Source organism: Oryx dammah, unplaced genomic scaffold (genome assembly GCF_014754425.2).
Source record: "Oryx dammah isolate SB20612 unplaced genomic scaffold, SCBI_Odam_1.1 HiC_scaffold_18, whole genome shotgun sequence".
NCBI lineage: Eukaryota > Metazoa > Chordata > Mammalia > Artiodactyla > Bovidae > Oryx > Oryx dammah.
In genome coordinates, this window is record NW_024070202.1 from 69,897,710 (window position 1) to 69,921,577 (window position 23,868).

Below are 23,868 nucleotides of genomic sequence, written 5' to 3' on the forward strand. Positions count from 1 at the left end.
ATGTATTAATTCCGTATGACCTTTATGTGCAAAGGAAAATTGTACCTATGCTTTGAATGTCTAATTACAATAATTTCAGACAGCTTTTTGTATTTGAAAATGTGTGTATATATATATGTTATATATATAATAAAGGTCTATGTTCCAAACAAAAACAGAAAATAGTATGAAATAAATTGTCCCTCTGTTGAAAAGATGCTGCATTGTATTCACAAAGTGACTTAAATTATTAAGAAGAAAACTTACTTGGAAATAGAATAAGCTTTTGCTGTTTTTGTCTTAAAATTTTAGAAGCCTTTCATGGAAAAGGGTCTTCCTTTATGGCTGAAATATTGAAAACCTTATCTGTAGCACAGCTGCTCAATAATGATGAATCCTCAAGGCACCAAAAAACATAAACTGAGTTCAAAACAGCATTCAATTTAATGTTGGGATATAATGGTAATTGTGGCTAAGCAAAATGAATTTGTTTAAATTCTTAAGAGCCATAAAAGAATTTTTTTTAATCTTACTATAGTAAGGTTATTGCATATCACTTGTTTGTATTTAATTATTTAGTAAAATGTGAACCAGAGTTAAAAAGCTCCTGCAAGATATTTAATATCTTAGGGTACATAACTCAAGAGTAGCATTTCTGTTTTTCCTTAGTAATTTTTAAAACTTGAAATTTTAACTCAATTTCTTTAATCACTTTCTTCCAAGTGAGACTTTAAAAGAAGCCCTAAGTAACAGGTTGTTGACTTTCATTGTTGACACTTTCAGATTATACATAAACTCAGTTCTGAAACAGAACACATAAACTAGCTTAATAGGTGACTATCGTGCCCTTTCAGAATTAGCCAGAGAAACATAGTTTTGCTGTATATAAATCATAAAACATCCAGGTTAAGAATTCTTTAAATTTGTTACATTTTAAATAGTTTTAAATAAACATCTATTTTATTTAGTTATGTAAGTAATTGTTTTCTTTCTCTAAAGAAAGCTTTATAAAAATATGCCAGAGAAAAATAAGAGACTTGAACAAAGCAAGAAAGCCACTAGGGGCTGAAGTTCATTTAAATCTCTCAGCTGCTGGGAAATCAGTTTTAAGAAGCCAGTACTTAGATATCAAAACAACCAAACCAAGGCTATGCCTTAAATGTATACAACTGCAGTGAATATGAAATCAAATTTTAACAAAATTATCCATTAAAAATTACTGATGATTCAGAAATATACTGAATTTAGATCTAAGTCAGAAGAAATATATTGTATAAAATAAGCAATCCAACAAACATGTTTTTTTCATGTTTAATGTGAAAATGATCTCATGAAGTTTACATACCACAGTATTACACATTACTTAATATTAATTTTGACGGCTATAGTTTCGTCATCTAAGAATTACATTACAATTGGTGGCACGATATATGCTTTTCAAAACTACTGTAAAACAGAACATGAATACAAATACAGATTGCCAAGGAGCTGGTGACCAACTGAAATGACTGAATAGCAAACCTCACATGTCAGCAAGATAAAAAGAAATTGCTAAATCTTTTTTCGTCCCGTATTAAAATAATGAGTCTTAGATGATAAAGTAATAAGATCCAAGATACATTAAATCAAAATATTTACAAAAAGTTCAATAACATTTTAGACCAAACAGAAAACAAAAAGGCAAAATTAAGGAAATTATTTGTATTCTATATTTAATTTTTTTCTGTTGACTCTCAGTTACAAGCATTTCAAAGACTTTTTAATATAATACAGTAACTTTTAATAAACTCCTAGTTAAAATGAGGGTGAGGTAACATTTAATTAAAGCAACAAGTTATCCCCCTTATATAAAGATATCTTCTTGTTAATTTCAGAGATATTTCATACCATTCAACAAGGAAGAAATATGAACAGTTATCTCAAGAAATGCTGCCTCATCTGAAATTTGAAGTTCAATGTAGTTTATCTAAGATATTTTATCTTTGACCACTATAAGAAGAGACATTTTGTTAAATTATACCAGTCCTTAGGCAGATGCCTTAAAAGAAAGGACCTTTTAAAAATGAATAATTAATTCTGAAATTAGCAAGTTCATATCCTTTTCTATATTATGGGAATATTTACTGGCAAATTTTATTAATTTTTATAAGATCCTACTTTTAAAGTAACAAGCAACCGTCACAGATACTGAAAGTTATCTAGTGCTAAGAAATTGCACATTAAGTCAGAAAATAAATCATGAACCTCTAATTCTAATTACACACAGATAATGAAAACAAATGGTTTGTTCCCAGAAACCATGTGTTAAAGCTGATTTTGGACAATGAAAATGTATTTCTGAATCTATATATTGCAGATTCTTTACTGCTAAGCCACCAGGGAAGCCCTCTATATATTGCAAATATAAGCAAAATGACTAGCGCTATTTCTGGGCTTTTTATTTTTAAAGATGTAAACATTATTTTAACATGTCTCTATTCATAAGATACATTTTCCATCTAAGTGTGAAATAGAATAATGGAAAGGTTAAACACTCTTAAAATATTTCAATCAACCATTCCAGAGCTCAGTGTTTTTCCAGTGCAGAGGAGGTACCCACAAAATTCCAGCTGCCTGTCTGAGAGAGGCATTCTGGTCTGTGCCGTAAGTCATACACATACCTGCTGTGTTTATGCTAACACTGCCCTAGTAATACAAGAAGAAATGCTCCATCTGGATTTGAAATGCTACCTATTTACCTATCTTTTAAAATGCAATAAAGCCAACTAGATTTTGTTTAAACATATAAATCATTTCATCTGAGGGCAGGATCTCATTTTACCAATAGCGTGCGCTGATCAAGGAGAGTGCTGCATTCACAGGCTTTTAGCTTTTCACAGAAGCTTAGCCAAAATAAGACAACATAAAAATACCACTAATAACACAACATCTTTACGAATTTAAATACTTAATATGACAGTGAGCTTTAGGTAAGAATATATTATTCGCAAGCTTTATTCTCTATGACTGGACACAATTTGCTGTTCCTAAAATGGTAACATTAGAATTATTTTTCAGGATTCCTGCGGGGCTGTGCTCGTTTTACATCCGTGCGAACTGCTGTCATCACTGCTATGTCCAAACCCAGAGGATGAACTGGAAAAGAAGAGAGGGGGGAAAATAATAAAAAGAGGAAATTGGTTTTCACAACACACTCAAAGCCTGAGTAACAGAGGAGAACTTTAATTATCTCCAGTCACAAAGAGAGACAGGAAATTTGGACTTTTAATTAGCCATTTGGAGTGCAGTTGGATATTTTTTTAGCTAGATAATTTAAACGCGAATAATTCAAGTCTGACTAAATGAAAGTCACATAATCAGAATGCAGATAATTGAATTTCTACTGCATTCATTAATTCAGTGTGGAGGTGTGTGTGAAGACTACTATGATGAGCTGTCACAGCTCAATAAAATCTCAGTCAATTAATTTTTTCATTATCTTAGTATTACATCAACAAAAAGTGGAGTGTATATATGTCTATACACACGCATATGTGTACGATGTGTTATATAAATACATATATGTTAAAATGCAAGGAAATACCTTTCTGAATCATAATCTATATCATTTTCTTTTTTTCCTTCCTCTTCTTCAGGGAAACGTCTGTTCATCAAGGCAAACTTGTGAATTGCTTCTTCTACAGAGTACTTAGTCTGCCCAGAAACACATGCCTCGATGTCTTCTGAATTCAGATGACTTTGCAGGAAGAGGTGAAGGCTGCTGTCTGAAAGCAGAAGTGCATTCTGTAGAACCCTATGTAAAAGAAAAAAGAAGACATGATCAGTGCACAGGGAGGGACAATTAGAGGAGGGGAGAGAGAAAAACATTAGAAATGTGCCACTGAAGTGATTTCTCTACTATGGCAAACTTGGCATCAATTACAGATTCTCCCTATTAAAAGGATGAAAGCATATGTTAACTTTTATTTGATTATTTGGAAATTTAGGTGAGTAAAAACATGAAGCTAATAGTTAAGAACATCTGTTAAAAGAATAACTTCAAGGACATTTCTTCAATTTAACCATCTGTTATGACCATGTGGATTAATTATGGAAATATTTTGCTTAGATAGAGAAATTTATTCTGCCTTTAAAAAATTTACTGCCTACCAGCATGTCAGTTCTGTGATCTTTATTGCCTAGGCTGTCATGAAACATCAAAACTTTCAACAACTATTAAAAACTGTATCAAAAAGTCAATACATTTCTCAGCATGTCTTACATTTTCAAACTTTACAAAGATGCTTATATACAGGTTCACAAGGGCTCAGTTGAGAGGGAGCATTTTTTGAATAGTTAAGGTTGACCTGAAATTTCTCCAAAATCTTCAGCATATTTTAAAATGAGTCACTAAATAAAATTGCTCCCAGCCAGTTTTACCATATATGTAATTAAAGTATGATAAGTCTGTAACAAGTACATACAAGCCTTCCCACATTCCAAGATCAAAGTTTACAAAGGGAGTACAGATTTCAGCTAGTACATCATGGAGAATGAAAAAGTGCCCTGTAGCCAAAGATATACATGCTCAAATTCATTTTATCAGTTAATGTGTCTTTTCTGAAGTGCATATCAAAGAACACGCTTATGTTTAAATAAAAACTGGTTTTCTCTTTTTAGCAACGATTTTGACATATGATAATTTAGTTTCTGTTAATAGTTCAATAATGATATAACGCAAAACACTAAGACGGGATGCTGGGGACAAACCTGGAACACTGAAACGCAAGTATAATTCTGTTCAACACAAGATTTTTCATATGGAGATCTATGAGAAATAGAGTCTTTCAGACCAACAAAACTTACCTTATATTCTGCATGTTTAGATGCAGAAAACAAGCTAATTAGAAAAGTAAACAAGTGAATTAGAAAAATAAATCTCTTTTGATCATTCATATCAATTTACTTAAAAACCAAGGTCACTGGAATATTTCCTTCTCTTTCAAATAAGACAGTTATTTCTTAAAGAAGGCCAGTATCTAAAAATACACAGTATCAAAACCAGAATCTGGCCGTCCTCTTTGCTTCAGATAGGTTTACAAATGGTTTTTGAGAAAACTTTCTTTACTGACCTACTAAAATGAAAAGTAAAACCTTTGTGCGTTTTTAAAAGGCAAAGCCTCAAGCAAAATAGCTAAATATTTCTACTCTTCCATGTCCTCTGCCTTGAATTCCCTCAGTAAATGACCATATCACATGATAAAGATTAATTTACCAAGTACAAGGAATAAAGTAGTAAATCCTTTTTACTACTCTTTGAGATTTATTTTCTACATTTATAAATGTTTACCACTCTTGTTTTAAATGCTTCAAATCAAGAGAAGATTTATACAGCAACGACCCATTAATATTAACTTGCATTCGCTGTGAAGTTTGAACTGAGTGTTTCCTGTGTCCTTTTGTCAGTGGTTTCCTGCTCACGATGTTACAAGTAACTGTTCATGGGATTATACTTACTGCTTTGTTTCTGTTGGAAATGTGTTTTATTTTCTTTATAAAATAATGGCTAATCTTTAAAATTGATTTTGGATGCTTCGAGGCATTACACCACAAAAGTAATGAGCACTAATGCCAATGACATTGGACACAAATTCATTTTAGCTTTATTTCATGTCTAAAGCAATTCTATTGAGCCTTGAACTGGTCACACACTGTTATTAACTTGCTAGTAACCTAACACATGGGTACAGCAAACAAAAGTGATCAGAGTCCAGGTTGATCAGGACCTCGAGGCTACTGTCTTTTTTCCTGAACTATAATTCAATTTCCAATTTTACTGTACATTAGACTCATTATTTCCGTCTTGTCTTTCTGCTTCATACTGCCATCTGGAGGACACACAAGTGAACAGCCAGAGGGTGCTTGGCATACCTAGTTCAAAATTCTGAAAGGGGAGAAGGATGTGGGCTGGGAACATCTGAAGACCAGTACAGACTCTTGAGTGCAAAAACATCTGCCCAGTTTAGGTTTTGTGAATTTCCTCTGTCTGGTTAGCTAAATTTATGCCATTGTACTCCATGGATAAGTTTTAAATAAGCAAAAATAATTTTTTAATTGTATTTATGATTTTTATTTTCAGTCAAGTGTTTCATTCCAAAATTAAAAATACAAAATTTTCAGTGTTTTCCCATCTGGTTCAGTAAGCATAATTAGTTCATTTTAAGTAATATCTGATTTACTATATATCAGAATATTGTGACTGCCATCATAATATTAAATCCTATTTTTACCCTAGTCATACTTACACCACATTTTCCACAAACAAATTTAATAGCAGAAAATCAACTTCAGACTTGACATCAACTTCAAACTTAAAGAGTACTTTGTAAAACAGTCAGTAAAATGTCACCTTTATAAGTCTCCATAAAAATAAACGTATATAATTTTCAAGCCCTCATAAAAGGAGCAAAAAATAGCCTCTAGAATTTTAAAGGAATTTTAAGCACAAGGTATTTATAACAGGAGTCAAAAGTTATTCCTTTCTCCATAATAACTTTAAACAAAGCAAAACCTGTTTTTGCTCGAATTAAACACATTTGAAAATCTGGTTTTCCTCAACATGAGTTTATTAGGTGTATTCTATATTGCTTCAGCTGAGAATATATATAGCTATGCAAACCATGTAACCCTAACTAAGGATGCCCTGAGTCTACAGAACCCAATATAATGATATATATATACACATCTGTATAGCGGGTGGAAAGTTAGCAGTTTGATGTAGGAAAAAAAATTAATTCAGCCTGTTTACCTCTTACCATGAGAAAAAAATAAAACCTACAAATCTTCATTGAAGACATTCATGATCTGTGCTGTGGTGCCCTCTATTGAACATAAAGACTTATAAAAATTGTGTGTGTGTCTGTGTGTGTGTGTGTGTGTCTGTGTGTATATAAAACTAGCTGTAGTGTTCCCATGATACCCTTTCATAAAAATTTTTTTATATAAATTCATTAAATTTTTAAGACATACAGAACTGTAATATGAAAGTCTACCTTGTAAGGTACGTGTAGTTATATTAATGAGATGAATTCAGTAAAGAAGAAAAGCTGGCACACATTGTAATAGCAAAGTGCAAAAAAATAGTAGGAATGCCAGTTTCATAGCTGGAGACTTACCAACAGAGCTATAATTTAGTCTATAACTTCTTTGTTCATAATTATTAGTAAAAGTGACTTACAATTTAAAATTAGCCAGGGAGGAAATCCCAAAGGGAGATTATACCCAAGACTGAGGAAAAATGAATATATTTGAAAAATTTCACAATCATACCAACTTTAGCTAGCATTTAAGAGTTCTAATTATAAAGCTGCCAGTTCCTGGGATTAATATAGTGCCTCTACCTTTCTTATAATTTCCTTATCTATAAAACTGAGATGAAACTTGACCCCTAATATTGTCATAGGTATTGAGATAAAACATGTAAAAAGCTAAACATAGCCAGTCTTCAATAAAATGGTATAAATTCCTCTTATTTGGTACCTCAGCAAAGGAACAACTTTCTAATTTCTCTATGAAGACTGCCTGGCTATGTACTTTGCTATCAAATATGTATTACTTCACAAATGACCTTAAAATGGAAAAAATACATATTTATATTATAGATACACACCTATGCACAGAAACAGCAGTATTTTGGTTTCAAAGAGGTTGAACATTATAACACTCTTGGTTTATAACTTTAAAATTTATATAAAAACCAAGTTTTTTAAGAATTCAAAAAGCAGCATGTTTATTTGGGGCATTTATTGGGGAGCCCCCTAATTTCATTCCCCTCCATCATCACCAGTTTAAAAACCAAGTCTTAAAAATACATGCTAAAAAGGGAATCCCCTGGTGGTCCAGTGGTTGGGACTCTGTGCTTCCACTGCAGGGAGTTCAGGTTCAGTCCCTGGTCAGGGAACTAGGATCCTGCATGCTGTGTGGTGCAGCCAACAATAATTAAAAATACACGCTAAAAATCTACAATACACAGGCATATTCCGTACTTTAATATTGTGGTGTTTTCTTCTTAAATTCCAAAAGTGCCCTACAAACAAGGAATAGGCTACCAATAGTAGCCTCACTTAACGGGTAACCAACAGGGCCTCAGAGGACACCAAGGTGGGGCCAGGACACAGATGGCTGAGTTGCACGTGGCATCCAGGTTCCCAAAGTGGGCTTAGGCTAGGGGGACAGAGGGGTCTACCAGAGGCAAAGACATGCAAGGTTGCTATTTCTACACACACGGGACAAAGAACAGGACTATGTATCAGATTTGAGGGGCGCAGAAAAGACGGTGGGGAGGGTAGCAGGGGCCACAGCGTTCAGAGCATTTAAGTGAAGACTGAATCCAACGGTGTGGTATTAGACTCCTTGCTTCCTTCAGGAGCAGACTACATAGAAGCACCAGCTTTCATTTTTCATGTGAAATTCATCTCTTGGAGACTAATATTCACAGACCATAATGGGACAAATAACTCGCAATGGTGTCTGCTCCATGATTTGACTTCTGGATGACATCAAGATTCAACTTTAATGAATCAAGACATCCCTGATAAGTATGCAGTTGCCTCCCCACTAGAATGGAAGCTTCAAGAGGACGTGGATATGTGTCCGTCTTGTGCAGTCCTATATCCTCAGTACCCAGCCTGGTCAAAAGCAGTCACTTCATACATTGGCTCACTGAGTCCTTTCCCAACCCTCCTTTGAATGACACAACTACCCATGAGGTCAGTGATGCGTGTATTACATTATCGCACTTTCCAGCAAACCAAGGCTCACAGGGATGAATGACTTTTCTGAGGTTACAGAGCCAGAAAACAACCAGGAGCCAAGATTCACAGGAGAGCTGGAACCCAATCCCTCGAGCTCCTGACCCAGGACACTTTCCATTGTGACCTCTGCATGAAATTCAACCAGCAAACTGCCAAACCATACAGAGTGCAAGAATAACCTAGAGTAACTAAGCACAACCCCTCAACAGCCTATTGACTCACACCGGCATGAATTTGGTTGCCCAATTGAGCAAGGAAAGGTCATGTTCAAAACAATGAAGTAATTCCTAGTCAAAAAAACACATGCCTTGAGCTTAACAAGCAACATAAGCAAAGAGACACATGGTGTCCTTTGATGTCAAATAAGGATATTTCTCTACAGAAAACAGGCAGCTCCCCAGATGCTTACAGAGACTGCAGAATATGACTAGCCCTGTCCAGGACTCACTGGCGATGGCTGGTCTGCAGTTTCCCCCAGCAGCATCTGGAGTGACAGGCCACTCTGCAAACTTGTCTGTGGGGATCAGCTCTTTAGGGAGAGGCCATCAGCCACCTGGGTCTCATATAGACAATTAAAACTGGAGCTATCCCCAAAGGGAAAGGGCAGGAAAAACTTGAGCAGGTCTTTGTTCTGTCATGCCTATGAAACGCCACAGAATACCACTGTTAAGATTTCTGAGGACTTGGCTTGGTTAGATTCTTCTGTTCTCTTGTCATTTTTATTCCTCTGTTTCCACCCCCTGCCTTTTTCTTTTCCAGCCCTCCCTCAATTTATAACCTTGGCTGTTTCTGTATGTCTCCATGATCCCTTCAAAGGAAAAGCATGATACCAATCTAATAGAAATAAATATTAATATTCATGTGGATACTTAATACTCAAGCCTTTGATGAGTGAGCCATAGAGAGAGAGAGCCAGAGGGCAATATATTATTTCAGGCTAGCTTGAAGGTGCCAAGTAGAAAATTCAAGATGGCTTCAGATCCTGAAGCTAGTAGAAAAAGAGTTCAGGAGACTGGGCCCTGTCAGTAACTAGTAGTCATAGGACTCAGCTTATTCCCTTATCTATAAATAAGAAGATAGAAAAATTAGCTCAAAGCTATTTCATGTCTAAGTGCATTAAAATAGTGGCTGATACTTGGATATCACACATTATATTTCAGTCTGTTGTGAGAGCTTTACATTCATTAACTGATTTAAACCTCTTGACAGCCTTATCAAGTAGATACTGTTATCACCCCATTTTACAGGTGGGCAAACACAAGCACAGAGGAAGTAAAAGGCTTGCCGAAATTCCCAGCTAACAGGTAGCAGAAGCAGGATTTGAACCCAGGCAGTCTGGCCTCAGAGTCTGTGTGCAGATTAGTGTGTTGTCCCATGGGATGAATATTCCAGGATTACAGAGTAGAAATTTAAAAAAGAGGAATTATAGCAGGATGAATTTAAGTCACTTTCACTGCCATACCAACCATTATCAAGTGTTCCAGAGTTAATAACCCACTGTGTACATGTGTGCTAAGACAATCAGTTGTGTCCAACTCTTTGCAATGCCATGGACTGTACCCGCCAGGCTCTTCTGTCCATGGGCTTCTCCAGGCAAGAATACTGGAGTGGGTAGCCATTCTCTTCTCCAGCAGATCTTACTGACATAGGAATTAAACCCATGTCTCTTACATCTCCTGCATTGGAAGGCAGGTTCTTTATCACTAGCACCACCTGGGAAGCCCTAATAACCCACTAAGAGTATTTAAACACTAATAAATACTCTCTTATAAACATTCCCTCCAAAGAGTAGCAACAAGTTATTCACTCAGAGGATCTCAGAACAGTGTTAGCAGCCCACTGTAGAGCTGATGTTGGTATGTCGATCCTAAACGTTGTAAATAAAGAGAGTTTCTAAGAAGTGCCTTTTAATAAGGCACATTTATTTCCTGGCAAATTTTACTCTTGTCAGCTAAACTCCCAAGCAATTTGGCTCTGCTTTATAGCTTAAGGGAGTATATATTTATTATCTGATTCAATTAGTTCATTGTTTTCTTTCTGGAAGGTTTGGTCCTGAATATGCACTGTGTGAGGTAAGCCACAAGGTGGTGCTCTAATATAGGAAATGACTGAGCACAGCGCAGCACAAATGGATTTATAGTTCTGAGGAGGATTAGTATTGGCTTCTATTGGCCAATACCTGAAAGTTACTGTAGAGGACTGAATTGTGTCTCCTTGAGAGAGATGTTCTTCTTAAATCCCAGTAACCTATGATCATGACCTTATTTGGATATAAGGTTTTAGCAGGTGTAATTAAATTAAGGATCTCAAGACAAGATGATCCTGGATTTAGGGTGGGCTCTAAATCCAATGATTGATGTTCTTTTGAGAGAAAGGAAAGGAAATCTGAGACACAGAGAAAAGAAAGACATGTAAGGATGGAGGCAGGGATTAAACTAGCTTCCCTGGTGGCTCAGACTCTGCCTACAATCTGCCCAGGTGCAATCCGTAGGTTGAGAAGATACCCTAGAGAAGAGAATGGCAATCCACTTCAGTATTCTTGCCTGGAGAATCCCTTGGACAGAGAAGACTGGTGGCCTAAAGTTCACGGGATTGCAGAGAGTCAGACAGGACTGAATGACTAACAACAGAGGAAATAAATTATTGAGCATCCCTCCAAAGCAGATTATCAACATTTTAGAAACAGGAACATTCTCTCTGGCTTGACCACAGGACCCTCAATTCTTACAGAATGCTGTGCTCGCACGTCCCATCTGACCACCAGAGTTTCTGCACACTTACTTTCTGAGGAAATCTTCCAGACCCTGACGGCGCTGATCTACATGCTGGCGATTGTTCATGTTGAAAAATAGGTTTTTAGATGGAAGTTCTGGCAGTTGTCTTATGAGAAGGAAAAAAAAAATTCTTTAATCATCAAATCAAGGTGATTTAGTTACAGAAATCCCTCAAAATGAAAGCAAATCATGCATGATAATTATCACACAACTATTATATAATTATACACATATTTTATAGTTATATTATACAATAAGGATATGAAAAAATCAGTTAACTTAAAGAAAAATATTTTTAAACATTTTTGAGGACTTTCATGATCAATACTCATATAAATTAGTATAATTCAAGTGGTAAATTTTGAATTCAGAGGCAACAGCCAAAAAAATAAAGCTATATATTGCAATTGAGAAGAAAGCCTGCAAAATCCTTCATATATATCATTACATGTCAATTTTTTAATTGATGTATATTGTTTACAATCTTATGTTAGTTTCAGGTGTTTTCCATTTTCAGATTGTTATCCATAAATTATTACAAGATACTGAAAATAGTTCCCTGTGCTATTCATTGTTACTTATTTTATATATAGTGGTGTGTCAAATTTTTAAATATTGAATATAATAATAAAGTCTTTTTCAATATACTCTTTAAATCACTTACACCAGTAATGCATTACTTTGGAGTCTCTGCCTCAGCCACACAAATTCTCTATACCTTCTTCTCACACAGGATGTTTTCATTGTAAAACACATGCTATTGGTCTGTTTAAAGAAAACAAAAAACATAAGCCTCACTTGAGGAAAATGTGCTTTTCTTGTATTTTTAACACTCTATATGTCCCAATATTCATTTAAAGTAGGATTTTAAAAATCAAAAGTAGATTTGCATTTATGCCAGACTCAAATCTTGCATATAACCCACCAACATAGCATCCATGAAGACAGCTGGGGTGACATTAATGAGCAGTGATGTCCTGGGGCGAGGCATGAACCTGCCTTTCCCTGAGTCCTGACGTAGCTTCCTGCTCATCTATAGCACTCCTTTCAGAGACAAATCATATACATTAGAAAAAATCCTGAAGCATAAATGATCAGTAAAAGCTCAGGGTTATCCACTGCATTTAACCCCATCCATCCATCCATGGAGAAGTCTTTGGGGGTTAGAAACACCTTCTCATGGTCCTCAACATGACATTGCAGAAGGCCACATCCTTGATACGGCCATCGCCACAGACCACACAAATCACCAGGGATCCTGAAATCACCTTTAAATAAGAGATCAGCATTCCCCTTCTCTACTAGGTGTGCAAGAGAGTGTGATCAAGTGAAAGAGGCGTGTGGTGCACAGGACAAGTATGTGTGTGGAGAACCCAAAGTCCAGTACTGGCTCTGCTGTAGGAAAGTGACTTGAACTCCAGTTGCTCGGATGGGAAAATGGGGATGAGCTAGCACATCCCTGTCTCCCAGGGTCACTGTCAGCACTGACGATACGCAATGGCAAAGGTCATCTCTTAACATTATCATTAGTTACTAGATGTAACTGGCACTTTCTGTTACCTTAAGGCAGATTTAGGAAAAGCCACTCTCAGAGTCCCTACCTGAAGCAAAACCTCGATGCTTCTCCTGTGCGTTTTACCCAAGGCTGTTTCTCCTTTGTGTAAAAGAGACTGGCTTATGTCTATTGGTTTTGTAAGAAGATCTCTATTCTGCCTATTAATTTCAACATTCTATTTAATAATCTTTATACTACCAAATGAGAAATTTTTTTGCCCCAGAGATTGATATTATTTCAAAAACTGTTATCAACCTGCTTAATATCCACCAAAGGCTGTTTTCTCTGGGAAGTGTCAGTGATAGCAGGCATTAGTTCCTAACCGTCCCCATGAGATGTACAGCACAGTTCCTGGTATTCCTGAACTTTATAAAATTCAAAGAATCTCAGGATGCAGAGAGGTTAAGAAATTTGTCCACAAAGTAGTTACTGGCCTAAATCTCATTGTGGACAATTTGGCAGCAAAACGCGCTAGATGGAGTTTGTAGCACAATAATAACATTGTGTGTGTGGATTTCAAAGCACACCAGGGCCTCCCTCTAATGTGACCCTTGGGGACTCAGTCGGCAGGCTGTTTACATCAGAGTTTGTGCCCCAGCGAGGCCTGGGTGGGCATCCTCTCAGTGCTCTCTCCCCAGAGAGGACCAGGCCACTGCAGAGCCTCCTGAGCCTTGGGCACAGACGGAGTCCAGGTCAGCTCCCTTCATTTCTCTGCTCAGAACCACTGTGGATGGAATAACTGGAGATCCATGTGGTGCCCATACCAGACAAAGGTCTATCTATAAGTCCTTCATTTGCAGGACAAGCTCAGGAGAGAATGCATGAAGGGCTACTCACCTCAACCATACGTTAGTTTAAAATTCCAGGTAAATGCTACGACTTCAGAGTTGTCTGGTATTATTTCCCTTGAGGCTAATTTAAATGGTTTAAACACCAGCTCCTCTACCTGCAAACCTCTATGGGTCTATGGGTACAGTGTCTAAGCGAGGCTAACTAGAACTATCCAGGCTCCCCACCCACTCCTAATCATACAACAGGTGGAAGCCTCTTCAGGATCAGGCTACACTGAGATCACTAATTTATTAAGTTCCTCTAAATCTAGTTGCTGATTTCTGCTATCTACCAAGCCAAGAACATGTATTTATTGTCAATTTATTAGCATCTCAGAGAAACGCCAACCACTACCACTACAGAAAAATGCCAGAGCACCACCAAATAGTACTTGTGGAACCCATTATTTCTGGCTTTTAATGGACATTTCTGAACTCACATCAAGTTATTTATGTAGAAAAGAAGGATCTATACTTTCATTAACTCCATGAGGATAATTAAATTTCATACCTACTATAAAGTGTGTCAATAAATATGTCAAAATTTGACCCACAAATTTTTTAGAGGAAGTCAGAAGGCAACTAAAGAATTTCATTTTCAAATGCTCAGTCTTATATACTCGTGTTATAATTTTCCACACAGAATGCATATCTAGTGTGACCTTATGGGTAAAACCAAAACAAAATCAAAATACAAGGCATACCCTGATAATGCCCTTCAACACCATTATCAAAAAAAAAAAGCATTCTGAGTTTTTACTTATTTTCTACATTGAGGAAGTTTGAAAGAAAAGGGAAGAAAGGAGAAAAAAGAGAAGTTTAGTGGCATTGAGGTGACCACTATAACAATTTAGCTATTAACAACGGGAAGAGTAAAAAGTGGCTAAATTTTATCTCACTTGTATAATACTACACAGTCACAGATAAAATCTGAGCCCATTTCTATGCTCTCAAGAGAAGTCTGAACTAAATCAGACAAAAGAAGTGACTATCTTCATGGTCAAGGGCTAATAAGCTATATACACCTGTGGGCCAAATCCAGACACCACTTGTCTTCACAAATAAATGTTTACTGGAACACAATTACACTCATTCATTTATGTATTGTTTATGGCTGCTTTTAGTGATTCTGAGAGTCTGTACGGCCCACAAAGCCAAAGATTGTTACTACCTGGCCCTTTACAGAAAAAGACCTTTATTCAAGATAATTATAGGAGGCCACACAACACAGAATACTCCTCAAAAGATTATGATACAGTATTATTTCCTAATAAAATAAGTCATTTCTAGTTAATTACTTCTCTTAATTACTCAGAATTGAGACCAAGGCAAAAATAATTGCACATATTCATTTCCCACTTTTCTGTTCTATATATAAAACACTGCACATCTCTTTTCCAGAGAACTCTACATCCTCTCAGAACTTAAGATTTATCAGGTAATATAGTCTGCAGAAATATGCCATAACAGATCATAAAGAAATACCATTAATGAGCTATAAAAACTCTTTGTGAATTTTAGATGTTTCACATTTTCAACATGAAGGCAATAAACATTAAAATATTAATATTAACAAAGGTACAACGAGGAATTCAAATAAGTCCATTTTTCAACTCTAGGAAACATCATATTACTTCATTTAAGAGACAAGCATTAGTTGCAATCATTCAAATTCAGTTCTTTGAATTAGAAACATTTTTATAAATTTCACTTATATCATAGTACCCATCAAATGCTACCTAAAAATTACTATGATTTCTATGTACTATTGATGGCATACTTACATGAATACATATCTCATAGTCGATATAAGAGTGCCAGAAGTCCTCCTTCTGAATCCTAGGATCTCGAACCCAGACACTTACAAATTCCTGTAAGGGCATCACAAAGAAATATGTTTCCAAATTGCAAGTAGGGCTCAGAAGGGCTGAGAGAAATGGCTGTACTAGTACAAAACTGAAAGGAGCTTTAACTGATGTTATAATCCTTTAAAAAAACAAGAAGTTAATGAATCAATGCACCACAGGAAGTCCAAAAAGCACTATTGCCACAAATGGAATTTTTACAATAACGCAAAACTGAGCTGGGCGCGATTTGGTTTTACAGGTTATATGAAGACAATAAGAACAGTATTCTGAAACTGATTTTCAATTTTTAATCATGAAAAATAGGTTCACATTTTTATCAAGTTTTAAAAAAGGTCATTTCATACTTTCTTCATTTCTCTGCATTAAAACTACAGGTCCTGCCTGATAAGTTACTTGCTGCTGCTACTGCTAAGTCACTTCAGTCGTGTCGGACTCTGTGCGACCCCAGAGACGGCAGCCCACTAGGCTCCTCCGTCCCTGGGATTCTCCAGGCAAGAACACTGGAGTGGGTTGCCATTTCCTTCTCCAGATAAGTTACTTGCTAGAACACTAATAAGAAAGAGTGACAAAGGTCATGTGAAAAGCAAGCAAGGAGAGTTGAAAATTACTTTTGTGCACCCCATGCCCTGAGAATAAGCAATACTAACTTAGTAATATGAATAGAAAGATGGGTACTTTTAACATGTTTCTATTTTTAAAATATACTTTCCCATGTGGTAAACTACTTCTTCATAACAACCTCATGTTATAAGTAAAAGTTAGAGAAGTTAAAAAAATACAGAGTAGATCATTTTATTCCTTTTTAAAGATAATAAGAACAGGAAACATGGGGTAAAATTTAAAATACTTTTTTAAAAAGTGCTCTTCACTACATCAGCTTAATTTTAAAATATGAAAACATGTACAACAAAAAATTGTTATGCTTGGCATGATAATCTTTGAAAGTATCATTTATTCATTTGGTGATTATAAATTTGCTAACTGAATTTCATTTTAAATATTTTTAACCTTTTGTTGTGAAGAAAAAAAAAAAGACTTTAGGACTGAAATTTTAGGCATTTCTACTGCTTTGCTTTAGCACATCTGAGAAGCAGGCTGTCAATCCTCCAGAGCAGCAGCAGAAGAAATATTATGGAGTTTTCTGGACAAAGAACCTCCATTCTGTTATGCAGATAATAAAATGAGAGTTTGCAAGACAGAAAATTAACAGAAAAGGAGAAAGACAGTCCACGTTCCCTTAAATAGCTTCTGCTACCTGTAAGCCTCACCTTCTAAAGTGATACTTTGTCCTTGCATTGGAGATTTCTACCCAACTGCTTGTCCTCAATACGCATACAGAGGTAATGACTTAATGCTCCAAAAAGACTTATTTTGAAATCTTTTCATTATGTATTTTTAAAGTCATTTAGAAGAAAGACAATAAAAACAAGGCAACAATACAGCAATGTTCTAAACATTTTGGCCATTATTTCTTAAACGCACATTCTTAATTATAAGAAGGATTATAAAAACAATTGTTGATAAGAGACCCTCTTACATAAAGTGTGGCTGGTTCAGTGTAAAGCAGATTCTGCCCAGGGGCAGAAATGAAACAGAACCCAGGCCCCCTGCCCTCAGGACACATTTCACCTCTATCTCCTACCAGAGTGTGTGTACATAACTCATTTTCCTGCAGTGCTTTTCACGCACCCATAGTTTTTAGAAGGAATGAATCAATCATCAGTGAATCAATAAACAGAAGAACAAATAGGTTAAGAAGAGGAAAGAAGACCAGAGTCCAGGGTAGACCACATCTAACCCTCTAAAGTGTCCCCACACACTCAGGGCAAGACAGATGTTGACAAGGGCTACCAAGGTTATCCTGCCCCCATTCAGCTGGACTAAGGGAGAAGTCTCCTAGTCAACCAGTCACATGTAAGCCACACTCCCTCACAGGGTGCTGGCAGCTCCACTTTTCCACTGGAGAAGCAGAAGTTCTTGAAAATCCCACAGGGAAAATTAAATATTTCCAACAGTTCAGTGTTCCACATTAACAGCAGAAGACACACACCCGTTACTGAAATAGTGAGCCTTTCCCCAGGTTAAACAAAAACGAAAAGACAAACAAATGCATTTGTCAATTTTATCCAAACCTGTGATTTAAAAAAGGGTTTCTGAACTAAAATTATAGAATCCACAGTTACTACAGCATCACAGACTCCTTGACTGCTCAACATATTATTAATTGAAGATGGTAGTAATGACAAATATTTCTCAAAAAAATCAGAACTTTTCCCCCCTGTTTGTCTGCTATTGCCCAACTACTAACATCTAAACTTTGAGTAATATGTCCCTTTTCATGGAAAGAACACTGAAATTATGGTCACAAGACCAGGGGTAAATTCTTGTTCACTTACTTCCTAAATTATGTGCTTATTCACTGAGCCTCTGTTTCTACATCAGGAAAATAGGAATGATGCCTATCCAACCTATCTCAGCTGTTCATTAAGAGGATCAAATTATAAAATACTTGTGAAAGCAGCAGGAAAATTTTATTGTGCTACATGAAGTCAAATATTATATAGAAAGGAAAGTGCTTGTAAACCCAAAGCATGAAAGTCTTCCCATAGACCTTGGTAATAAGCAATTCAGAAACGCTAACACAATTATCTTTTTTAAGTACAAATTTATTAATTTAAGAACCTAGTAGCAAATACTTTAATACTGTAATTTTTCAGTAAAAGGCAGAGAGACCTAAAGATTTCACAGGACTTGCTCGGAGCAGGCCCCTCATAATATTTGTAGAAGGAATGAATATCATAATGACAAATTACAGTAAGGAACCTAGTTTCCTCATCTTAATGGGTTAGAATTCTCAGATTCTACCTTTATTAATACTCATTACATCTAATCTTTATGTAGGGAAAGATATGTTGAAAACAGATTCTAAAACTATGCTGGGAAAAAAAAATCTCCTAAGAACACAGCAATGCACTTTAAATGCACACTCAAAATTAACTATGGTGCTAAGTCTCCAAACACTTTCTCAGTCCTGAAAATCTTTAACTTGGTTGAAGTGCTAAATGGTAAGCTTCCTTCCTTCTCATTCCCTTCCACATCTCTGTGGCCCTGAGAGCCATCCCAAGCTGCTGTTCTTCACATCCTGTTACCATTCCAGGGTGACCTCATCCAAACATATGGTTTCAAGCACACAGCACGAACTGATGATTCTCTCTCCATCTCGGTCCAGGCATCTCCCCACATATCCACCCTCCTGCCTAGAAGGTCCACTTGAAAATCCCACTAGTGCACAGAGTCCACACCCTTCCCACATCCTCCTCATCTCATCCCCAGCAACCCGAGCCAAAAATCCAGAGTCCCCAGACTTCTGTCTTTGACTCACTGACCAAGTCCTGCAGTTTCACACTCCTTTAATACACACACCACTCTATTCCCTCTGTGAGTGCTCTGACCCAAGGACGGATAGCATGCCCAATGTTAATGCAAGTGCTACTAATTGATCTCTGGGCCTGTATCCAATTCATCCCCCATACTAAAACAAGAACAGTTCCAAAGCACACATCTGATGATGTCATTTTCCTGCTGAAAATCCTACAAACCTGTCCCATGACCTTCAAGATCAAGTTCAAACTCTGTAGCTAGCACAATACAGCCTTTCATGATTTTCACTCTACTTATCTCCAAAGGCGAAGCTTGGGTCACCATACATGATAGGTCATTTCACACCTGCATGCCTCTGAACACGCTGTTCTCTCTGCCTGGACTGCAGTCCTCATCTCGCTTTCTGCTTTTTCCTTTATTGTCATCATCTGGTTCTTTTATTTTTTGCTAACTCAAACCTGTTTTCAAAACGTAACTCAGTCTCTAGAAATCCTTCTGGAATTCCTCTGGAAATCCTCAGATTCCTCCAGTCTGATTAATTTGACTCTTCTCCAAGCCCCTACCGCCTCCAGGCAGACCTTGGGCATCCTCTCTTTTCACCGTGCCTTGTTGCACTGTACTTACCTGCAGGCCTCCTTCACTAGATGCTAAGCTCCTTTAGGGTAGCTTAGGCTTTGCAGTATAACTTGAGTGCCTGGCACATCCAAAGCAGTCCATTAATATCACTTAATGAATAAATGAATGCCTATAGGAATAAATGAATTGTCTTCAGGGGGGAAAATAAAGATGAGATCAAACTTCAACTGAAATAAATACCTCATCTACTTGGGCTCTTGGACTCCATGAATTAATGATAAGTTATTTAGCAGCTGGTCTAAAGTTTATCTTAATTTAACAAACCCCTTCCTCTAAGGGCGTGCCAATTAACAGCACATGGCTACAAGAGCAATGTTTAAGATCTATGAGAATCAACTGTTTTTCGAGCACCCTAAAGAACTCCAGAAGCACCTATTTACATAGAAATAATTGAAAATCATCCTGAGAGCTCCAATAACTGGAGTCCCCTAAGACTTCTACCAGATGACAATTTGTTTGCCTAGTTGGAGTTAAAATACGTACTTGAAAGTAATAAAAGTACATTATTTTAAAATATTCCATAATTCAGATGGGCCTCCCCTCCCCCACTCCACAATTAGTAGGAATTAGTGAAGTTTCACAATACTTCCAGCTATGAACAGCACACCCAGGAAGCCAAGGTTCACCTATAATCCCTTAATTAGACGCATCCCTCATGATCCTGCCCACCATCCTTCAAGGGAATGTTGACAGCCTGTCAGCCACAAAGGACAGCTCCAAGTTCCATACCTAGAATCATATGGATTTCCTATGAAAATTGCTTCTGCAGCAGCAGTTAGTCAATTTAATAACCTTATTAAACACTTTAATGACTTCTTGGGCCTAATGATTATTTCTGGTTTGAAGGAAGAAGTCAGGCAGAGTAGAATTAAAAATTTAAGCTAACTGATCCCTACTGTTCTCCATGTGAAACAGGCTTCTGAAGAAAGACTGCTGCACTGTTTGAAAATCTAATTCCTATGTTGTCTTATAATAATCACGCCTTGGTTTCAGTGTACCCCCTTCCCTCTCCCAGCCCCATTCCACATTCAACGTTTATCCATGTATCCATCTACCTTGTCTTTTTTCCCTTAGTCCTTATATGAGATGAAATCAACAGTAAAAATCATCACACTGAACAAAGCATGCATATGGGTCATTCACTGTGGTGTTTTACACATGTTTTCCTTTCATCTTTACAACAATCCTAAGAGGTCAGTAATATTATTACCCCATTTTACAGACTTTTAAAAAAAATTGGCTTCTAAAGCTTGAACAACTGGCTCAAAGTCAAATGGCGATTAGGCTCAGCTAGGTTTCAAACTCTGGTCTGCCTTGCTCCAAAGCCTGGGCCTTACACACATTCTATCTGGTGGTTCTTAGGCAATAAATAATAAATCTCCAATTTCAGTGTATTTTCAATTTCACATAAGTGCATTATTCTGGAGTGGAAAAAATTATTTTCTTTGCTCTTAGCTACAGCATCAGTTCAACCAGCATGCTCTTCTGAAATTCTGTCCCACTAGCCTCTCAAAGGCCTTATAGTTTATTTTCATATTTGTAGCACCAAGCACAGTACTGGCATCCATTAGTAAGTACTCATGAAATGCTTGAGAATTAATTAACCAAGTGATTTCTTAGAAGATTCAAAAACAAAGGATGTATAGGTTCTGTATGCTGAAAATTATAAGATGCTGTTGAAAAAAAATCAAAGAAGTATATACTTCTTTATATATATTTATGGATTGGGTGGTTGGTTGGCAACACCGACTCAACGGACATGAGTTTGAGCAAGCTCTGAGAATTGGTGATGGACAGGGAAGCCTGGCGTGCTGTAGTCCAAGGGGTTGCAAACAGTCGGACATGACTGAGCAACTGAACTGAACTGAACTGAACTGATGCTGAAGCTGAAACTCCAATACTTTGGCCATCTGATGCGAAGAGCTGACTCACTGGAAAAGACCCTGATGCTGGGAAAGATTGAGGGCAAGAGGAGAAGGGGGCAACAGAGAATGACATGGTTGGATGGCATCACTGACTTAATAGACATGAGCCTGAGCAAACTCAGGGAGAGAGTGATGGACCGAGAAGCCTGGCGTGCTGCAGTTCATGGGGTCACAAAGGGTGGGACATGAGTTAGTGACTGAATGAACAATAAAACTTTTAGAAAAGAAATATAGGAGAAAACTTTTGCAACCTACAGTTAGACAAAAAGCTCTTAGATTTGACAGCAAGAGTATAATTCATACAAGGTAAGAGAGCTAAGGACTTCCCTGGTGGCCCAGTGGTTAAGACTCAGCACTCCCAATGAGGGGGGCACAGGTTCGATCCCTGGTCAAGGAACTAAGATCTTGCATGCCACACACTCCAGCCAAAAAATAAAATACTATAAATAAATCATTTAAAATGTAAAAAAAAAAAAAAAGGAAAGAGAGCTAAATTCTACCTCACCAAAATTAAAAGCCTTTGCTATGTACCTCCTGCGAAGAGGCTGCAAAGACAAATTACAGACTGCAAGAATATACCTGCAAATCACTCATTCCTCAAAGGACTTGTAGTTAGAATATATAAAGAATTCTCAAAACCCAACATTAAAAAAAAACAACAACACACAAAGAATTCAACTAGAAAATGAGCAAAACACATGAAGAGATATTTCACTAAGGAAGACACACAGACAGTGAAGAAGCCCATGAAAAGACGTGCAACGTCATTAGCCGTTGTGCGTGTGTGTTAGTCGCTCAGTCATGTCCAACCCCTTGCGACCCCATGCACTGTAGCCCGCCAGGCTCCTCTGTCCAAGGAATGCTCCCGGCAAGAATACTGGAGTGGGCTGCCATGCCCTTCTCCAGGGAATCTTCCCGACCCAGGGATCGAACCCAGGTCTCCCGCATTGCAGGCAGCCTCTTTACCATTTGAGCTACCCAGGAAGCCATTCAGTTCCATTCAGTTCAGTTCAGTTGCTCAGTCGTGTCCGACTCTTGGCGACCCCATGAATGGCAGCACGCCAGGCCTCCCTGTCTGTCACCATCTCCCGAAGTTCACTCAGACTCACATCCATCGAGTCGTTGATGCCATCCAGCCATCTCATCCTCTGTCATCCCTTTCTCCTCCTGCCCCCAATACCTCCCAGCATCAGAGTCTTTTCCAGTGAGTCAACTCTTTGCATGAGGTGGCCAAAGTACTGGAGTTTCAGCTTTAGCATCATTCCTTCCAAAGAACACCCAGGGCTGATCTCCTTCAGAATGGACTGGTTGTATCTCCTTGCAGTCCAAAGGACTCTCAAGAGTCTTCTCCAACACCACAGTTCAAAAGCATCAGTTCTTCAGCGCTCAGCTTTCTTCACAGGAAGCCATTAGGGAAATGCAAATTAATACCACAATGATATGTCACTACATACCTATCACAGTTTCTAATGGTATTATCACTATTTTTTTATTTTAGCCATCTTGACAGATATACTTTTTAAATCTTCACTGTAGTCTAGCTTTAATCTTTATAGTATAGTAAACATAACTGTGTTAACTGAAAAAACATTTATTCGGATTACAAAAAGATGAATACAGACAAAAGACAATGCCCAAAGCAGAAGGTGTTAGGTGCTAGTGAGTTTCAGTTTTTTATAGCCTTGATGAGAATTTTATATCACAAAAATGAAAACTTGTTTCATTTTGTATTCCCTTTCTCAGAACATTTTTTTCCTATTCCAAAGTATATACCATTTTATATGTTAATGTATTTGAACTAGAAGACTCATTCATTCAATTAAAATCTGTTGAGCCCTGGCTCAGTGCCAACAGAGAACAGAATTTAACCCAACACCTTATTCACCAGGGTTCTAGCCAGGACTCCCACATAACAATCTCAAAATGAAAATTTAGCCCGTTTCACACAAACTACATTCTTTTACAAATAACATGCTTGAAAGGCAGAAGAAATGTACCAAGTAACCTTCCTTTATTTCCTGATAACAATTATAATAAATAACCTAAAAGACATACTACAAGGGATGTTACTTGTCACTTTATAGCTTGAAGTAGGTTTAAATGCCATGCTCTGGCAGTTTTGAATGAT

General features: G+C 37.1%; 1 protein-coding gene and 1 long non-coding RNA gene across 2 annotated transcripts in view; one reads left to right on the forward strand and one right to left on the reverse strand.

The window, feature by feature from the left end:
• Positions 1 to 1,276: 1,276 nt before the first annotated feature.
• Positions 1,277 to 23,868, reverse strand: part of SNX10 (sorting nexin 10) — a 66,503-nt gene continuing 43,911 nt past the window's right edge. The window contains exons 3-7 of the mRNA XM_040259741.1: positions 15,715 to 15,801; positions 12,210 to 12,310; positions 11,553 to 11,651; positions 3,563 to 3,772; positions 1,277 to 3,114 (exon numbers count right to left, since the gene is read on the reverse strand). Of these exons, the coding sequence (XP_040115675.1) occupies positions 3,033 to 3,114; positions 3,563 to 3,772; positions 11,553 to 11,651; positions 12,210 to 12,310; positions 15,715 to 15,801 (579 nt within the window). The 3' untranslated portion in view covers positions 1,277 to 3,032. The remainder of the gene's footprint in view (positions 3,115 to 3,562; positions 3,773 to 11,552; positions 11,652 to 12,209; positions 12,311 to 15,714; positions 15,802 to 23,868) is intronic.
• Positions 1,852 to 4,637, forward strand: LOC120877440. Its single transcript, XR_005724338.1, has 2 exons — positions 1,852 to 1,936; positions 3,037 to 4,637. It is a non-coding gene; the product is annotated as an uncharacterized LOC120877440 (long non-coding RNA).